General features: G+C 49.3%; 1 protein-coding gene across 7 annotated transcripts in view; it reads right to left on the bottom strand.

Moving 5' to 3' along the window:
* pitpnm2 (phosphatidylinositol transfer protein, membrane-associated 2) overlaps positions 1 to 15,177 on the bottom strand; it is a 395,812-nt gene that overhangs the window by 246,773 nt on the left and 133,862 nt on the right. The window contains exon 2 of one of the 7 annotated variants that reach the window (XM_086011873.1): positions 4,863 to 13,140. The exons of the other annotated variants lie outside the window; for them this stretch is intronic. Coding sequence (XP_085867999.1) covers positions 7,091 to 10,813 — 3,723 coding nt within the window. The 5' untranslated portion in view covers positions 10,814 to 13,140 and the 3' untranslated portion in view covers positions 4,863 to 7,090. Of the gene's footprint in view, positions 1 to 4,862; positions 13,141 to 15,177 lie in introns of those variants that run through there. 7 annotated transcript variants of the gene reach the window in all.

Genomic DNA, 15,177 nt, shown 5'->3' with positions numbered 1-15,177 from the left:
CGCCCCTTCGAGCGCCTGAGCGTCGATTTTAAAGGGCCTCTCCCCTCCTCCGACCGCAACGTGTACTTCCTCAATATTATTGATGAGTACTCCCGTTTCCCGTTCGCCATCCCCTGCCCGGACATGACCAGTGCCACGGTCATTAAATGCCTAAATGACCTTTTCACCCTGTTCGGTTTCCCCAGCTATATCCATAGCGACCGGGGCTCATCGTTTATGAGCGACGAACTCCGTCAGTACCTGCTAACTAGGGGTATTGCCACAAGCAGGACCACTAGTTACAACCCCCGGGGGAACGGACAGGTGGAAAGAGAAAATGCGACAGTTTGGAAGGCCGCCCTGCTAGCCTTAAAGTCTAGGGGCCTTCCAACCTCCCGCTGGCAGGATGTGCTACCCGATGCGCTCCACTCTATTCGGTCACTGCTTTGCACTGCCACTAACGCCACCCCTCATGAGAAAATGTTTGTCTTCCCAAGGAAGTCCACATCGGGGACATCGCTACCGCCATGGCTGACGTCCCCAGGGCCGGTCCTACTGAGAAGACACGTAAGGACCCATAAAACGGACCCCCTGGTCGAGAGGGTCGACCTCCTCCACGCCAACCCCCAGTACGCTTACATTGCGTACCCGGACGGGCGGGAGGACACAGTCTCCATAAGAGACCTTGCACCCTCGGGGGCTGCAGTAACCCACTACCACCCCCCCCCCACGATCCGATATCCAGCCCCAGCAGACGGCAGGCCTGGGTCCCGCGACCCGCTCAACATCTACGAGGACGACACGCCAGCGCCACAGCCTACGCGGGACTTGATGCCGGAAGCTTCACTACCCCTGCCGTCGCCACGCCGATCACAGCGGCAGACAAGACCTCCGGAGAGACTCCAATACACTAACTTTTAATACACTTCACCCCGCCGGACTCAATTTTAAACAAGGGGTGAATGTGGTAAACCACTGTTTGTATACTGTTTGCATTCCATTGTGTACATGCCTGGACATGCCTCGGCTGACTCCTCCCACAAGTCCTAGTATAAAGGTGACTGCTCCCCAGCCCTTTGTATTTCTGGACCGGTCGACCACTCGAGGCAGACCTCCATTCTTTTGTTAATAAAAGCCTTTAGTTACTCTTCTAACTCTCAGTCTTTTATGAGTAATTGATAGCGCATCAGTAGGAAGAAGTCGCACTTCGATAGGGTAAACATAGAGAAGATATGTGGGGGAGACCAAAGACCAAAACTAGGGTCAAAAATATAAGATACTCACTACCACAAGGAGTAGTTGAGGCAAATAGCATAGATGCATTTAAGGGAAAGCTAGATAGCTACATGAGGAAGAAAGGACTAGAAGAATATGATAGGGTGAGATGAAGAGGGGTGAGAGGAGGCCCGTGTGGAGCATAAACACCAGCATAGACCAGTTGGGCCGAATGGCCTGCTTCTATGTACAATTCTATGTCATTCTGTTCCACCATCAGCAATATACACGGTCTCTGACAGCAACAACCTGAAACAGCACAGTTGAAATCAGAATTCCAGCAGGTAAAACGAACCCAGGCTGATACCCATCACTCCCAGGTACTGCACTGCAAACCAGAAAGCCCCTTCAAACCACGAAAACACAGGCCACCTGACCGAGCACAATTGCACACCCAGCATGGATTTCAGTGAGCACTTGACATCACTTCCAACAATAGGCAATGATTCCGTTTAATGTTGAGCATTTTCCTGACAGTACACAGAAATGCTAAATGTAATGATAACAACAAAATGAGGTAGTGTGAATGATAAATTATATTTTCACATCTTTCTCACAACTAGGTTTATTTAGTACTGTCTTGAATAGATTCTCCCAGAAACTACTCCCACAATTTGCTTTTATAAAGCTCGTTAACAAATGTCCTGCAGGGTTTGACAGAGGAGAAAGCAGTAATTGGACATTAGTTAAAGGAGCTAACTGAAAAATACATGGTCAAAGAGAAAGGCTTTTGAAGAGGTAGGGAGTGATTGTAAACTGGAGGGATTGAGGGAGAGAGTTCCAGAGTGGAAGGTCGAGATGGCTGACGCCCTACAGTACCTCACCCTACAGCCATTACTCAATGTGCAAACTTTGACAGCCAGTGTTGGTGAGCTATTGGGTCGCGAGGTGCCTCACAATCAAACCTGATCCTATCCTTGCTCAACTTGCACACATGTACGTCCAGCAGCCCTCAGCAGAGAGCAATCAGGAGCAGCTTCCCCACACATACGCACAAACACTGAGGATAATTGTAACACCTACAGCTGCCTGGGCTAAAATCCACTAACTCCATACAGACCAGGGATTAAATCAGAGACCCTCTCATCAGTATGGCTTAGCTACTTACTGTATAAATCCAGTAAACCATCAGGGAAGCTGCATCATAGGGCTTGTTGATGTATTCTGCACTGTGTGGGTGATGTATGCTACAACATGTCATTGGTTTAATACTGACAGAATGACTTGATTTCACAGCAACAAAACTGAAGAATGGAAAAGCTGACAACCAACAGTGGCTCTTTAGGCTGCATATAACACCTCTCACAGACTCGCTGCACAAACAAAAGATTACAATAAAATGCTTTTACTAAAACAGTTCAATCAAAACTTAGTATTTCCCCAAAATTTAAAAAATGAAAGGAAGGCAGTTATATAGCGCCTTTCTAGACCGCCGGACTTCTCAAAGTGCTTTACAGCCAATGAAGTATTTTTGAAGTGGAGTCACTGTTGTAACGTAGGAAGCGCAGCAGCCAATTTGCGCACAGCAAGCTCCCACAAACAGCAATGTGATAATGACCAGATAATCTGTTTTAGTGATGTTGGTTGAGGGATAAATATGGGAGTGTCAGCCTAGCTTTATGTGCTCAAGTCCCTGGAGTGGGACTTGAACCCACAACCTTCTGACTCAGAGGTGAGAGAGTGTGCTACCCACTGAGCCACAGCTGACACTTAAAGGCACAATGTCATCTGTGTGGAAACAGTTTCTGGTTGGTTAATGCAAGTAGCCAATGGCTTCGGGTGCAGAACAATACTGAAACATGGGCACCGGTGAGCAAGTAATGCTGCAATCTTCCATAACAGCAAGGTCCTGACCATGTGGAAGGGTGCCAGAGAGGAAAGGAACTTGCGCTGAAAGGGGGGATTCGAACGTAGCCTCAGAACACACTTTGCTCGCGCACCACCTAACGGTTAGAAACAGAGCTGAGGCACAACCCGAGGAACAAAAGAGCTGGCTGATTGTTGTAAAAACCCAACTGGTTCACTCATATCCTTTAGGGAAGGAAACCTGCCGTCCTTACCCCGTCTGGTCTATATGTGACTCCAGTCCCTCACCTTATGGTTGACTCTTAACTGCCCTCTGAAGTGGTCCTGCACTATCAAGGCAACTAGGGATGGGCAATAAATGACAACCTTGCCCGAGATGCCCACATCCCGAGAATGAATAATAAAAACAGAACTATTTAAGATCAGAAAGGTGAAAGATGTAAATACCCCAAAGTTTAGGTTGAGAGACTGGTAAACAAGCACCAGAGAATCAAGAATTACCTTCAGAAAAACCTATTAAACTTGTGTACACATTCAATCACAACTGGAAGCAGCCTCAACATGCAGAAAATGCCCCAATAAAGGTTCACCATTTCTCACAGGACTTAAAATGTTGTCTTGGAATTATACCGATTAAAAATGTAGCAATAAACATGTGGTTTTGGAAGTATTTTATCCCTAAACCTTTCATTATCAATTTACAAGGGAACATTATTCACAGAATTGTCAGAACATTGGAAGGGGCAGCAAAGAAAGTCACAAAGCGCACGATGGAATGTTTTCTGCAAGTTCTTCTCACTTGTTTGGAGAAAACGACTGCACCACTTGCTCACTGACTTGTATGAACAAGACACACAGCCAAAAAATGTTATGCAGGTTCTGACTCGGATTTGGCAATTAATGTCTCGGGTAAGAATTTTTAAAAAAATACAGGCATTCCTAGGATCATTTTTTAACAATCTTTATTATACAAGATTTTTCAACAGTTTCTGGCTGAAGAACTTAGAATTATAGAATGATACAGCACAGAAGGAGGCCATTCAGCCCATTGTTCCTGTGCCGGCTCTTTAAAAGTGCTATCCAGTTAGTCCCGCTTCTCCCGCCCTTTCCCTATAGCCCTGCAAATTTTTTCCTTTCAAGTATTTATCCAATTCCCTTTTGTAAGTTATTAGTGTATCTCTTCCACCGCCCTTTCAGAAATAAAACAATGAAAGTGACCAAGTGCCTGGTCACTGAATAACATGCTGCGGAGGGAAGTGAAATCCATGGTTAAGTACACTTGTGCTGAATGACTGCTATACTGCAAGGCGATCTAGAAACACTGCTAACATTTCTGTTTGGTCAATCAATTCAGGAATGAACTAGGGAAAGTTGACTTTGCAGGACACCTCCGTTCAGTCCGTAAGCGTGACCTCGAGCTTCCGGTCGCCTGTCACCTTAATTCTCCGCTCCACTCCCACTCTGACCTCTCCGTCCTCGGCCTCTTGCACTGTTCCAACGAAGCTCAATGTAAGCTCGAGGAACAGCGCCTCATCTTTCGATTTGGCACTTTACAGTCTTCTGGACTCAACATCGAGTTCAACAATTTCAGACCATGACCTCGGCCCCTATTTTTTTCACATGGCAGCTGGTGAGGATTCTGCCATTCCCATTTACACCTCTTCTAGAGTCATCTTTTGTTTCTTTTTACTTGTCCCATCACTATCTCCTTTTGCCTTGCACCATCATCCCTTGTCATTCAATCACTCCTGCCTTCCACCCGATCATAGGCCTTCCTTTTTGTTCTTTCCTCCCCTCCCTCCGCCCCCCCCCCCCCCCCGACCACTTGCTTAAAATCTGTTCCATCTCTAACTATTTCCAGTTCTGATAAAAGGTCATCAACCTGAAACGTCAACTCTGTTTCTCTCTCCATACATGCTGCCTGATCTGCTAAGTGTTTCCAGCATTTTCTGTTTTTAATTTCAGATTTCCAGCATCTGCAGTATTTTGCTTTTGTATTAGGGAAAGGTGACTGATGTCCACACTGATCCCAGTGTTTTCCATGTGAATAATGATTTATTAATTTCTAAACCAGCGACCTACAATATTACTATGAGTAACTCTGAGTGCATTACTGGTAATACTTCAGTGTTTGATTTAATATGTGTGCACTTAAGTGTCATATCTGGAACTGCATCACATCTATCAGAGCCAAGTTCTGCTACAAGGAACATCCAATTTTCTTTAAATAAAATGCTCTTGTTAATGGAATGTTCTTTCAAAAACTACAAGCAAGCACTTAAGCTCAATTCAGTCAATATTACAAAATGTGTGTGTGGAATCTCCAAATCCAACAGGTAGAGTTTCTATCGACCCAATATGGTGCACACACACCACCAACCAACTCCACTGCTTTAGGTACAGGTTAGCAAGAGTCAAAGCAAGTGTGCACAAGGGCACTGTTGAAGTTTATATAAACTTTCCACTGCTTGTCTTGCTAGGACCAGCCTATCCACTGGCTTGCGGGGCTAGCTGGAGCGGAGTAGGAAGAACAACAACAACAATTTGTATTTATATAGTGCCTTTAACATAGTAAAACGTCCCAAGGTGCTACACAGGGGTATTGTAAGACAAAAAAAAACCCTGCTTTGGTAGCAGGCCAATCGCACCAGGTCCCATTGATGAGCAAGGTTGGCTGGTTAATTTTTATTTCAATGCATTCTCGGGATGTGGGCGTGGCTAGCAAGACCAGCATTTATTAGCCATCCCTAGTTACCCTGAGACGATGGTGGTGGACCTTCTTGAACCGCTGCAGTCCATGTGGTGAAGGTACACCCACAATGCTGTTAGGTAATGAGTTCCAGGATTTTGATCCAACGACAATGAAGGAATGACGATATATGTCCAACAGCACTCTTTCATCGCCAAGTACATCATTTTGGAGTCACATCCTCCTCCCCTCTCCAAGCAGAATAATCACTAATTGGTCATTAGATAAATGAGGGTTCAAGCCGTCACTAGGTTGACACAAGATACCAAGAACCCATTACACGACATGGCGAGCAGCACAACTCATCATAAACAAGAGAAAGCCCAGTTATCTGCCCTTGACCTTCAATGGCACCACTATCTTGAGGGTCATCAATGACCAGCTTGAACTGGACCAGCCCTATCAACATTGAGGCTACAAGAGCAGGACAGAGATTTGTGACTCTGCAACAACCAGCACACTGTGGCTACTCTATGTATGATCTGTGAGATGCACTGCAGCAACTCAAAGTTACTTCAACACCAACTCTCCCCCGTGACCTCTACCACCGTGAAGCACAAGCTTAGCAATGTCGTGGGAAAAACTATAATTTCCAAATTTGCATCCAAGTCTCATACCATCCTGACCAGCGTTCCTTCATCTTCGCTACGTCAATATCCTGGAATTCCCTAAATAACACCATTACCACCAGGTGCAAGGAGAAGGTGCACGACCACCTTTTGCCTCGTCAGCACTGTCCACATCCCAAGGACAAATAAAACATGTCCATTCACTGCCACCATCCTTCTGAGCATAGCTTGGACATGCTCCATAGCCCATCACATGGTGCTTCCGCCAATTGGAGATGCAGAACTTGTATATTAATTATACACTGTAGGGTTGATGCTGAAGTTGAAACTGTCATAGTTGATGCTGATATATGGGCAGGTGCTCTAAATGGCAGGATGTGACGAGTGGTGTCCTGCAGCGATGTGTGTTGGGGCCTCAACTATTCACAATATTTATTAACGACTTAGATAATGGCATAGAAAGCCACATATTGTAGGAGTCTACGTACTCCTAGCAAAAAAATACTGAACTCGGAGAGGTCCAACAGAAAAGGTTTAATTGTTGAGGCTGCATGCCGAACACAAAATGGAGTCAGAGACTCCACAAAGTACAACTGTCTTTCATCAGTGCACAGCTTCGACTGCTCCTCCCCCGCTCTGGGCTTAACTATGTTGCAGATCGAGTTTCTTAAAGGTGTGATCCTTCTTAAAGGCATGACACCTGATTTATAGTCTACGGACTGGAAAGCGGATTGTGTCCATTCTGTGATCGGTACGCCACACAGCTCCCCCCAGAATCCGCTAGTAGGGAGTGTACGAACCGGCGTGGCGGCTTGATGGCACGGCCGGAACGGCTCTTGGTGGTTGGTGTCGGGAGCGGGGCGGTCGGACGCGTCGGGCTCTTAGGCGGTCTGCCCCGCGGTGGGGGTTGGCCCACTTGAACGGGTTCGTCGGGCTCTAGGTGCGCCAGCTTGAGCCGGTCGACCGACACCTTGTCAGTTCTGCCGCCCACTTCGAGGAGGAAGAACTTGTTCCCCGTCTGGAGTACCTTGTAGGGTCCGTCGTATGGGGGCCGTAGAGGTCCTCGGTGGGCGTCATGGCGCACGAAAACAAATTTGGCCATGTGCAGGCTAGGTGGTACGCGGGTTGCTGGCTCGCCGTGCCGGCCGGTGGGTAGCGGAGCGAACTGTTGTGCTCGGTTGGCGAAAGTGCGGCGTTGCTGGTCAGCCGACCAGGGGGTCGTGGCGGTGGGCAGGAACTCTCCGGGTACGCGCAGCGGCTGGCCGTACACGAGTTCCGCTGCCGAGGCTTGCAGGTCTTCCTTGACCGCAGAGCGTAGGCCGAGTAGCACCCACGGGAGGCGGTCGATCCAAGCCTCGTCCTCGAGGCTGGCGCGGAGGCACGCCTTCATGGACCTGTGGAAACGCTCGCACAGTCCGTTGGCTTGGGGGTGGCAAGCTGTGGTGCGGTGAACGGCCACCCCGAGGTTTCGGGCGATGGCGGCCCACAGATCAGAGGTGAACTGTGGGCCTCCATCCGACGTCATGTCAGAGTGGACGCTGAACCGAGCGACCCAGGTACCGATGAACGCCCTCGCGATGTCGGCGGTGGTGGTGGACGTCAGTGGAATGGCCTCGGGCCAGCGGGTGGTACGGTCCACGATTGTCAGCAGGTGCGTGTGACCTTGTGATGGCGGCAGGGGGCCGACGAGGTCGATGTGGACGTGGTCGAACCTTCTTTCTGGCACGGTGAACTCCTCGAGTGGGGCTTTGACGTGCTGGTGGATTTTGGCACGCTGGCAAGCTATGCAGGATCTGGACCAGACGCACACATCTTTGCGCAGGCCGCGCCAGACAAATCGGTTGGCCACCAGTCTAACGGACGCGCGGGTGCCGGGGTGAGAGAGGCCGTGGACAATGTTGAACACCCGTTTTCGCCAGGACACCGGGACTACGGGGCGGGGTTGCGCCAAGGAGGTGTCGCATTTGACTGTGACGGCGGACGGGCCGCAGGCGACGTCAGTCAGTCGCAGCCCTGGGAGGGTAGTGGGCGTGGAGAGCAGATTGGGGTCGGTGCGTTGCTCCACTGCCAGTTGAGCATAGTCCACTGCCAGGTGGGCGCCGTGGCGGGATAGGCAGTCGGCCACCACGCTGTCTCGACCGGAGACATGCCGGATGTCCGTGGTGAATTTGGACACCGCGGCGAGCTGGCGTTGTTGCCTGGCTGACCACGGGTCCGCAGATTTCGCCATCGCGAATGTCAAGGGCTTGTGGTCGACAAACGTGGTGAAGGGGCGGCCCTCCAGAAGAAATCTAAAATGGCGGACTGCCAGGTACAGTGCGAGGTGCTCGCGGTCAAAGGCGCTGTATTTGGCCTCCGGGGGGCGCAGTTGGCGGCTGAAAAAGGCCAGCGGTTGCCAGGCCCCGTCAACCCACTGTTCGTACACGGCGCCGACCGCGTGGTCGGAGGCGTCCGTGGTGAGGGCCACCCTGGCGTTGGGCTGTGGGTGAGCGAGTATGGTGGCGTCGGCGAGCGCCTTTTTGGTCGAGTCGAAAGCGGTCAACATGTCCGCCGACCACTCGATCGCCATTCTGTCTTTCTTACCCCGGAGGGCTTCGTATAGGGGCCGCATGAGGGAGGCCGCTCCGGGAATGAAGCGGTTGTAAAAGTTGATCATCCCCAAGAACTCCTGGAGGCCTTTGATGGTGGTAGGCCGGGGGAACTGCTGGACGGCTTGCACCTTGGCGGGCAGGTGAATGGCTCCATCCTGCGTGATGTGGTGGCCGAGGAATTCGATCCTGCTGAGGCCGAATTGGCACTTGGCTGGGCTGATGATGAGCCCGTGCTCACTGAGCCGCTGGAACAGGGTGCAGAGGTGCTCGATGTGTTCCTGCTTGGAGGAACTAGCTACCAGGATGTCATCCAGGTAGACAAAGAGGAACTTCAGGTCCCGGAGGACCGAGTCCATGAGCCGCTGGAAGGCCTGGGCCGTGTTTTTGAGGCCAAAGGGCATTCGGAGGAACTCGAATAGCCCAAAAGGGGTGATTATGGCCATCTTGGGAACGTCCGTGGGGTGGACTGGCACCTGATGGTAACCGCGCACCAGGTCGACTTTGGAGAAGACTGAGCGGCCGGCCAGTCTAGCCGAGAAATCTTGAATGTGCGGTATGGGGTACCGATCCGGCGTGGTGGCGTCGTTTAGGCGCCGGTAGTCCCCGCAGGGGCGCCATCCCCCGTCGGGTTTGGTGACGATGTGGAGTGGGGAGGCCCAGGGGCTGTTGGAGCGGCGGATGTTGCCGAGCTGTTCCATTGTGGTGAACTCAGCCCGCGCGATCTCCAGCTTGGCCGGGTCCAGCCTGCGGGCGTGGGCATACACCGGTGGGCCTGTGGTGGGGATGAAGTGTTCTACCCCGTGCTTAGCAACCTTCGCGGAGAAGGTCGGGTTGGTGAGGGCTGGGAACTCAGCCAGGAGTGCCGAGTAGTCGTCCGTTGAGCGGGCGCGGCACTGCCACGCCATTTCGGCGGGTTGGGGTGGGGGGCCATGGCGCCCGGGACAGGTGACATGGTGTTCATGTCCACGAGGTGGCGCCGAGGCATGTCGACCAACAGGCCGTGGGCGCACAGGAAATCCGCACCGAGGAGCGGGGAGAGCACCTTGGCGGTGATAAACTCCCAGTGGTAGCGGCGGCTTGCGAGGTCGATGGTGACGGTGCGGGTGCCGTACGTCCGGATGTCGGTTCTGTTGGCGGCAGCCAGCGCAGGGCCGCGGCCGTCTCGCTGGATCTCGAGGGCGGACGCGGGGATGATGCTGCGCTGCGCGCCCGTGTTGCATAGGAAACGGCGTCCGGAGGCGCTGTCCGTAACGTACAGCAGCGCGCCTGCTTGCCCCACGGCCATCGTGTAGGCCGGTGTGGGGGCGGTTGGAAACGTGCAGGGATGGCTGCAGCGGTGTGCCCGTGCGCCGAGTCGGGTATGGAAGTAGCAGTAGCCCTGGGTCGGAGGGCTTGGGGGGCCTCGTGGCCGAGCTGTGTGGCCGCGCGATAGAGGGTGGAGCGCGCACCGACGCTGCGGAGGCCAGGTCGGGGGTGACGGCGTGGTTGGAGCTGGCGGACAGGAGCTTATCGGCCAGGGCCTCGAGGTCCGTGAGGCTGGACGCCACGATCGCCGGGCGGATGCTGGGAGGTAGTTGGCGGATAAAGAGCGTGCGGAAGAGGGAGCCGGGCGGTTTGTCGTCGGTCAGAGCAAGCATGTGTGAGAGCAAGTCTGATGGTGTGGAGTCACCGAGGCCCGGGAGGTCGAGGAGGTGGCAGTTGCGCACGAATTGGGAGGCTGTGAATTTTTTAATGAGCGCGGCCTTGAGATTTGCGTACTTGCCTTCCTCCGGGGGGTTTTGTAGTGTTGTCCAGACTTTCGTGATTGTGGAGCTGCCCAGGGAGGCGAGGAGGTAGTCGTACATCGTTGCGTCGGCGGTGATGCCGCGGAGTCAGAATTGCGATTTGGCTTGAAGGAACCAGGCGGTGGCCAGGTTCTCCCAGAACTCCGGCAGCTTCACAGAAACTGCATTTGTGTCAGCCATGGTTACGCTTAGGAGTCGTCCTGCGCGTCGGGGTCACCAATGTAGGAGTCTACGTACTCCTAGCAAAAAAATACTGAACTCGGAGAGGTCCAACAGAAAAGGTTTAATTGTTGAGGCTGCATGCTGAACACAAAATGGAGTCAGAGACTCCACAAAGTACAACTGTCTTTCATCAGTGCACAGCTTCGACTGCTCCTCCCCCGCTCTGGGCTTAACTATGTTGCAGGTCGAGTTTCTTAAAGGTGTGATCCTTCTTAAAGGCACGACGCCTGATTTATAGTCTACGGACCGGAAAGCGGATTGTGTCCGTTCTGTGATCGGTACACCACAATATCTTAATTTGCCGATGACACAAAGATAGGCGGCATTGTAGGCAGTGTAGATGAAAGCATAAAATCACAAAGGGATAATGATTGATTAAGTGAATGGGCAAAACTGGCAAATGGATTTCAATTTTTTCAATTTTATTTATCACATAACTAAATACAAGAAGTGAAATCTAGTCAGTGAAATGCTTTTTTCTTGACGAGCCGAGAGCACCAAGCAGCAAGAACACTGAGCTGCCTGGTACGCACGGAGCTCGCAAGGAAATGTCAGCAAATGTGAGGTCATCCACTTTGGACCTAAAAATGATGGAACAGGGTACTTTCTAAATGGTGAAAAGCTAAAAACAGTGGAGGTCCAAAGAGACTCGGGGGGTCCAGGTACATCGATCATTAAAATGTCATGAACAGGTACAGAAAATAATCAAAAAGGCTAATGGAATACTGGCCTTTATATCTAGAGGACTAGAGTACAAGGGGGTAGAGGTTATGCTGCAGCTGTACAAAGCCCTGGTTAGACCACACCTGGAGCACTGGGAGCAGTTCTGGGCCCCACACCTTAGGAAGGATATATTGGCCTTGGAGGGAGTGCAGCGTAGGTTTACCAGAATGATACCCGGACTCTAAGGGTTACATTACGAGGATAAATGACATAAGTTAGGGTTGTATTCCCTAGAATTTAGAAGGTTAAGGGGTGATCTGATCAAAGTTTTCAAAATATTAAAGGGAACAGATAGGGTAGATAGAGAGAAACTGTTTCCGCTGGTTGGGGAGTCTAGGGCTAGGGGACATAGTCTAAAAATTAGAGCCAGACCTTTCAGGAGTGAAATTATGAAACACTTCTACACACAAAAGGTGGTAGAAGTTTGGAACTCTCTTCCGCAAATGGCAACTGATGCTAGATCAATTGTTAATTTTAAATCTGAGATTGATAGATTTTTGTTTTTACATAGGATATACGGCACAGAAACAGGCCATTCGGCTCAACCAGTCCATGCCAGCGTTTATGCTCCACTCGAGCCTCCTCCTGTCTTTCCTCATCTAACTCTAGCAGCATAACCCTCTATTCCCTTCTCCCTCATATGCTTATCTAGCCTCCCTTTAAATCCATCTATACTATTTGCCTCAACCACTCCCTGTGGCAGCGAGTTCCATATTCTCACCACTCTCTGGGCTCTGGGTAAAGAAGTTTCTTCTGAATTCCCCATTTGATTTCTTGGTGACTATCTTATATTGATGGCCTCTAGTTACGCTCTTCCCCACAAGTGGAAACATTCTGTATCTACTCTATCAAAACCTTTCATAATTTTTTTAAGACCTCTGCTCATATATTTAACAGCTCGCTGGTGTCTGGGATTGTTCCCATGAGCTGGAGAGAGGCTTATTACGGGAAATTACAGGCCCATTATTTTAACTTGGATTATAGACAGAGTTCCTAGAAGGGATCACTATAGATCCATTATATGACCATCTGGACAGAAAAGGTCATTAGAAAATCTCAAAATGGCTTCTGGGAAGATCCTGTTTCACCAACCTGGGTGAATCCTTTGAGGAAGTCACTACATTCATGGATGCAGGTAATCCAGTCAACATTGTGTATCTTGATTTTCAAAAAGCCTTCAACAAGGTGCCAGACAATAGGCTATTAAATATGGTCCAGTCCTGTGGGGTTAGCAGGCAGATTCTGGTTGGATAAGGAATTGGTTGCAGTCTCATAGACAGTAGGTTGTGATTCTGTATGGGAATGGTCACTAGTGGAGTTCTGGAGGGATCTGTGTTAGTGCCATTGTTCTTCACCATCGTTATCAACAATCTGGATGAAGACATCAGGGGTACTGTCCACAAGTGTGCAGATGGTACAAAGATTTGTGTGGTTGTGCAGACCTTAAATGAGAAAAATAGATTAAAAGCAGATGGAAAGATGATGGGGAAACCCAAAGCTGGCAGATGTTATTTAATCTAGATAAATAACACAGATAAATCTAGTAATTCAGATGGAAGGGGCAACGCCAAACATACCAAGCAAGGTTGCATGATCAAGGCTGCAGAGAGGGAGAAGAGCCTGGGTGTTTGAGATGAGATTGTCATCTTAGAGATGTAGTCTCACCAAAGCCCTATATAATTACTCTTATACTCCAATTCCTTTGCAATAAAGGCTAACATACCATTTGCTTTCCTAATTGCTTGCTGTACCCGCATGTTAACTTTCGGTGATTCGTCTACAGGGACCCCCAAATCCCTCTGCATACCAACAATTACTAGTCTCTCACCTTTTAAAAAAATATTCTGGTTTTCCCTTCTTCCTACCAAAGTGGATAATTTCACACTTCCCCACATTATAGTCCATCTGCCACCTTCTTGTCCAATCACTTAATCGGTCTATATCCCATTGCAGCCTCTTTCTTCAAAAGTGTCACTGTGATTAATGGACTTCCCAGAATAGAAAGCACCTCTACATTCTTCTCAACAAACATGCAAATTGTTACTGCTAGCCCGCTCTTCAATTTAAAACCTCTTCAGCCTTCCAAAATGTATGAAAAAAAATCCACATTCTGCTGATACTGTACACAGAAGGCTGCAAAGAATAAGAAGAAACTCATGAATCTCGAGTCACTGTGCATCTCAAAAACTGGACCACCTGAATCTTCCATGCCGGAGCCACATGAGAGCATCCTTCTCCACCCATCATTTCCCCCATCTATCCTCCTGGTGCACTTAAAGGCTGTAACGACTTCATTTTTTTTGAAGCATCTTTTAAAAAGGTGATCCAAATATGCTGCTGCCATGATCAAAGTATTAAAATTTATCCCACGTTTCTTCTGAAACCAGCAGTTAATCTTTGGTTACATTGATCAGAAGGGCAGCAGACTGTACAGGAAGATTCAGCAACCATTCCCTAAAACTCGAGGGTAAAATTACTTAGACAGAAACGAAATGAGCTGATGCTGTTAAGCTGCAATTTTGACTTGAAGATTTTCCTACAAATATACCTTGCTTAAAAAACCTTGACTGGCACATCAATAAGGCCGTCACATATTTAAATGTCAATGCATTCTGCAGAAGCTACACACATCTACAAGAGAGAAACTACAAACTACAACAGGAAACCCACACACTAAAATACATTGCCGTTCTTGGGAAGATGAATTTAAGTCTGCAAATAGAGCAGAAATCGAATTCACCGAGCAGGGGTGGTGGGCAGTACTCAAAACGTCAACTTGTTTTGGATGATCTTTTCCAGGGGTGCAGATCAAACACTGGATCAGGACATTTGTTTAATTGTTAGTTTCACTCTAGACTAAAATTCACATTTGTACATGCCAAATATCTTCAGTCAGGAATGTCTTCATCATTTAAACAATCGGCCTTATTTTAAGCTTTTTTTCCTACAGACTGCTCCACGCTGCCAAACAGAAAATATTCTAATCACATTTGAACATTATGGCTGATTCTGGATGGAAGACAAACTGCATTGCTCTCTGGTGCCCCCTCTTTACGAGAGCAGGCTCGCCGACAACAGCCCAGTCCTCCTCAGCAACAACAACTTGTATTTATAAAGCGCCTTTAACGTAGTAAAACGTCCCAAGGCGCTTCACAGGAGTATTATAGATGGTGCGTCACTACTGTTCCCAGATGAGCCAAGAACGACCTCAGGCAGTGGTTTTCTGAGGTGCTGCCACCAGGGCATTCTGGGAATCCACGTCGCTGGCCTGTCACAACCCTCCCAACATCGGGGAAGGCCCACGGTCACTAAACAAAAATCTCAGTTGTGACTTTTAAGCATCTGCACGGCTTTTCTCCAGTGCTCAGAAATCGATGTCAGAATGTAAGCAGGACAGATTCCAGAACACCAGCAATCGCAGCACATGCTACAACCTTAACTAGCCATGCAATGTAAAGGATCCATTTCAGTTGGATCAT

The sequence above is a fragment of the Somniosus microcephalus genome, chromosome 19 (assembly GCF_052327205.1).
Source record: "Somniosus microcephalus isolate GS21.2 chromosome 19, FLI_Smic_1.0, whole genome shotgun sequence".
Taxonomy (NCBI): Eukaryota; Metazoa; Chordata; class Chondrichthyes; order Squaliformes; family Somniosidae; genus Somniosus; species Somniosus microcephalus.
Note: the sequence above shows the minus strand (reverse complement) of the source record. Positions and strands in the feature narration are given on the sequence as shown.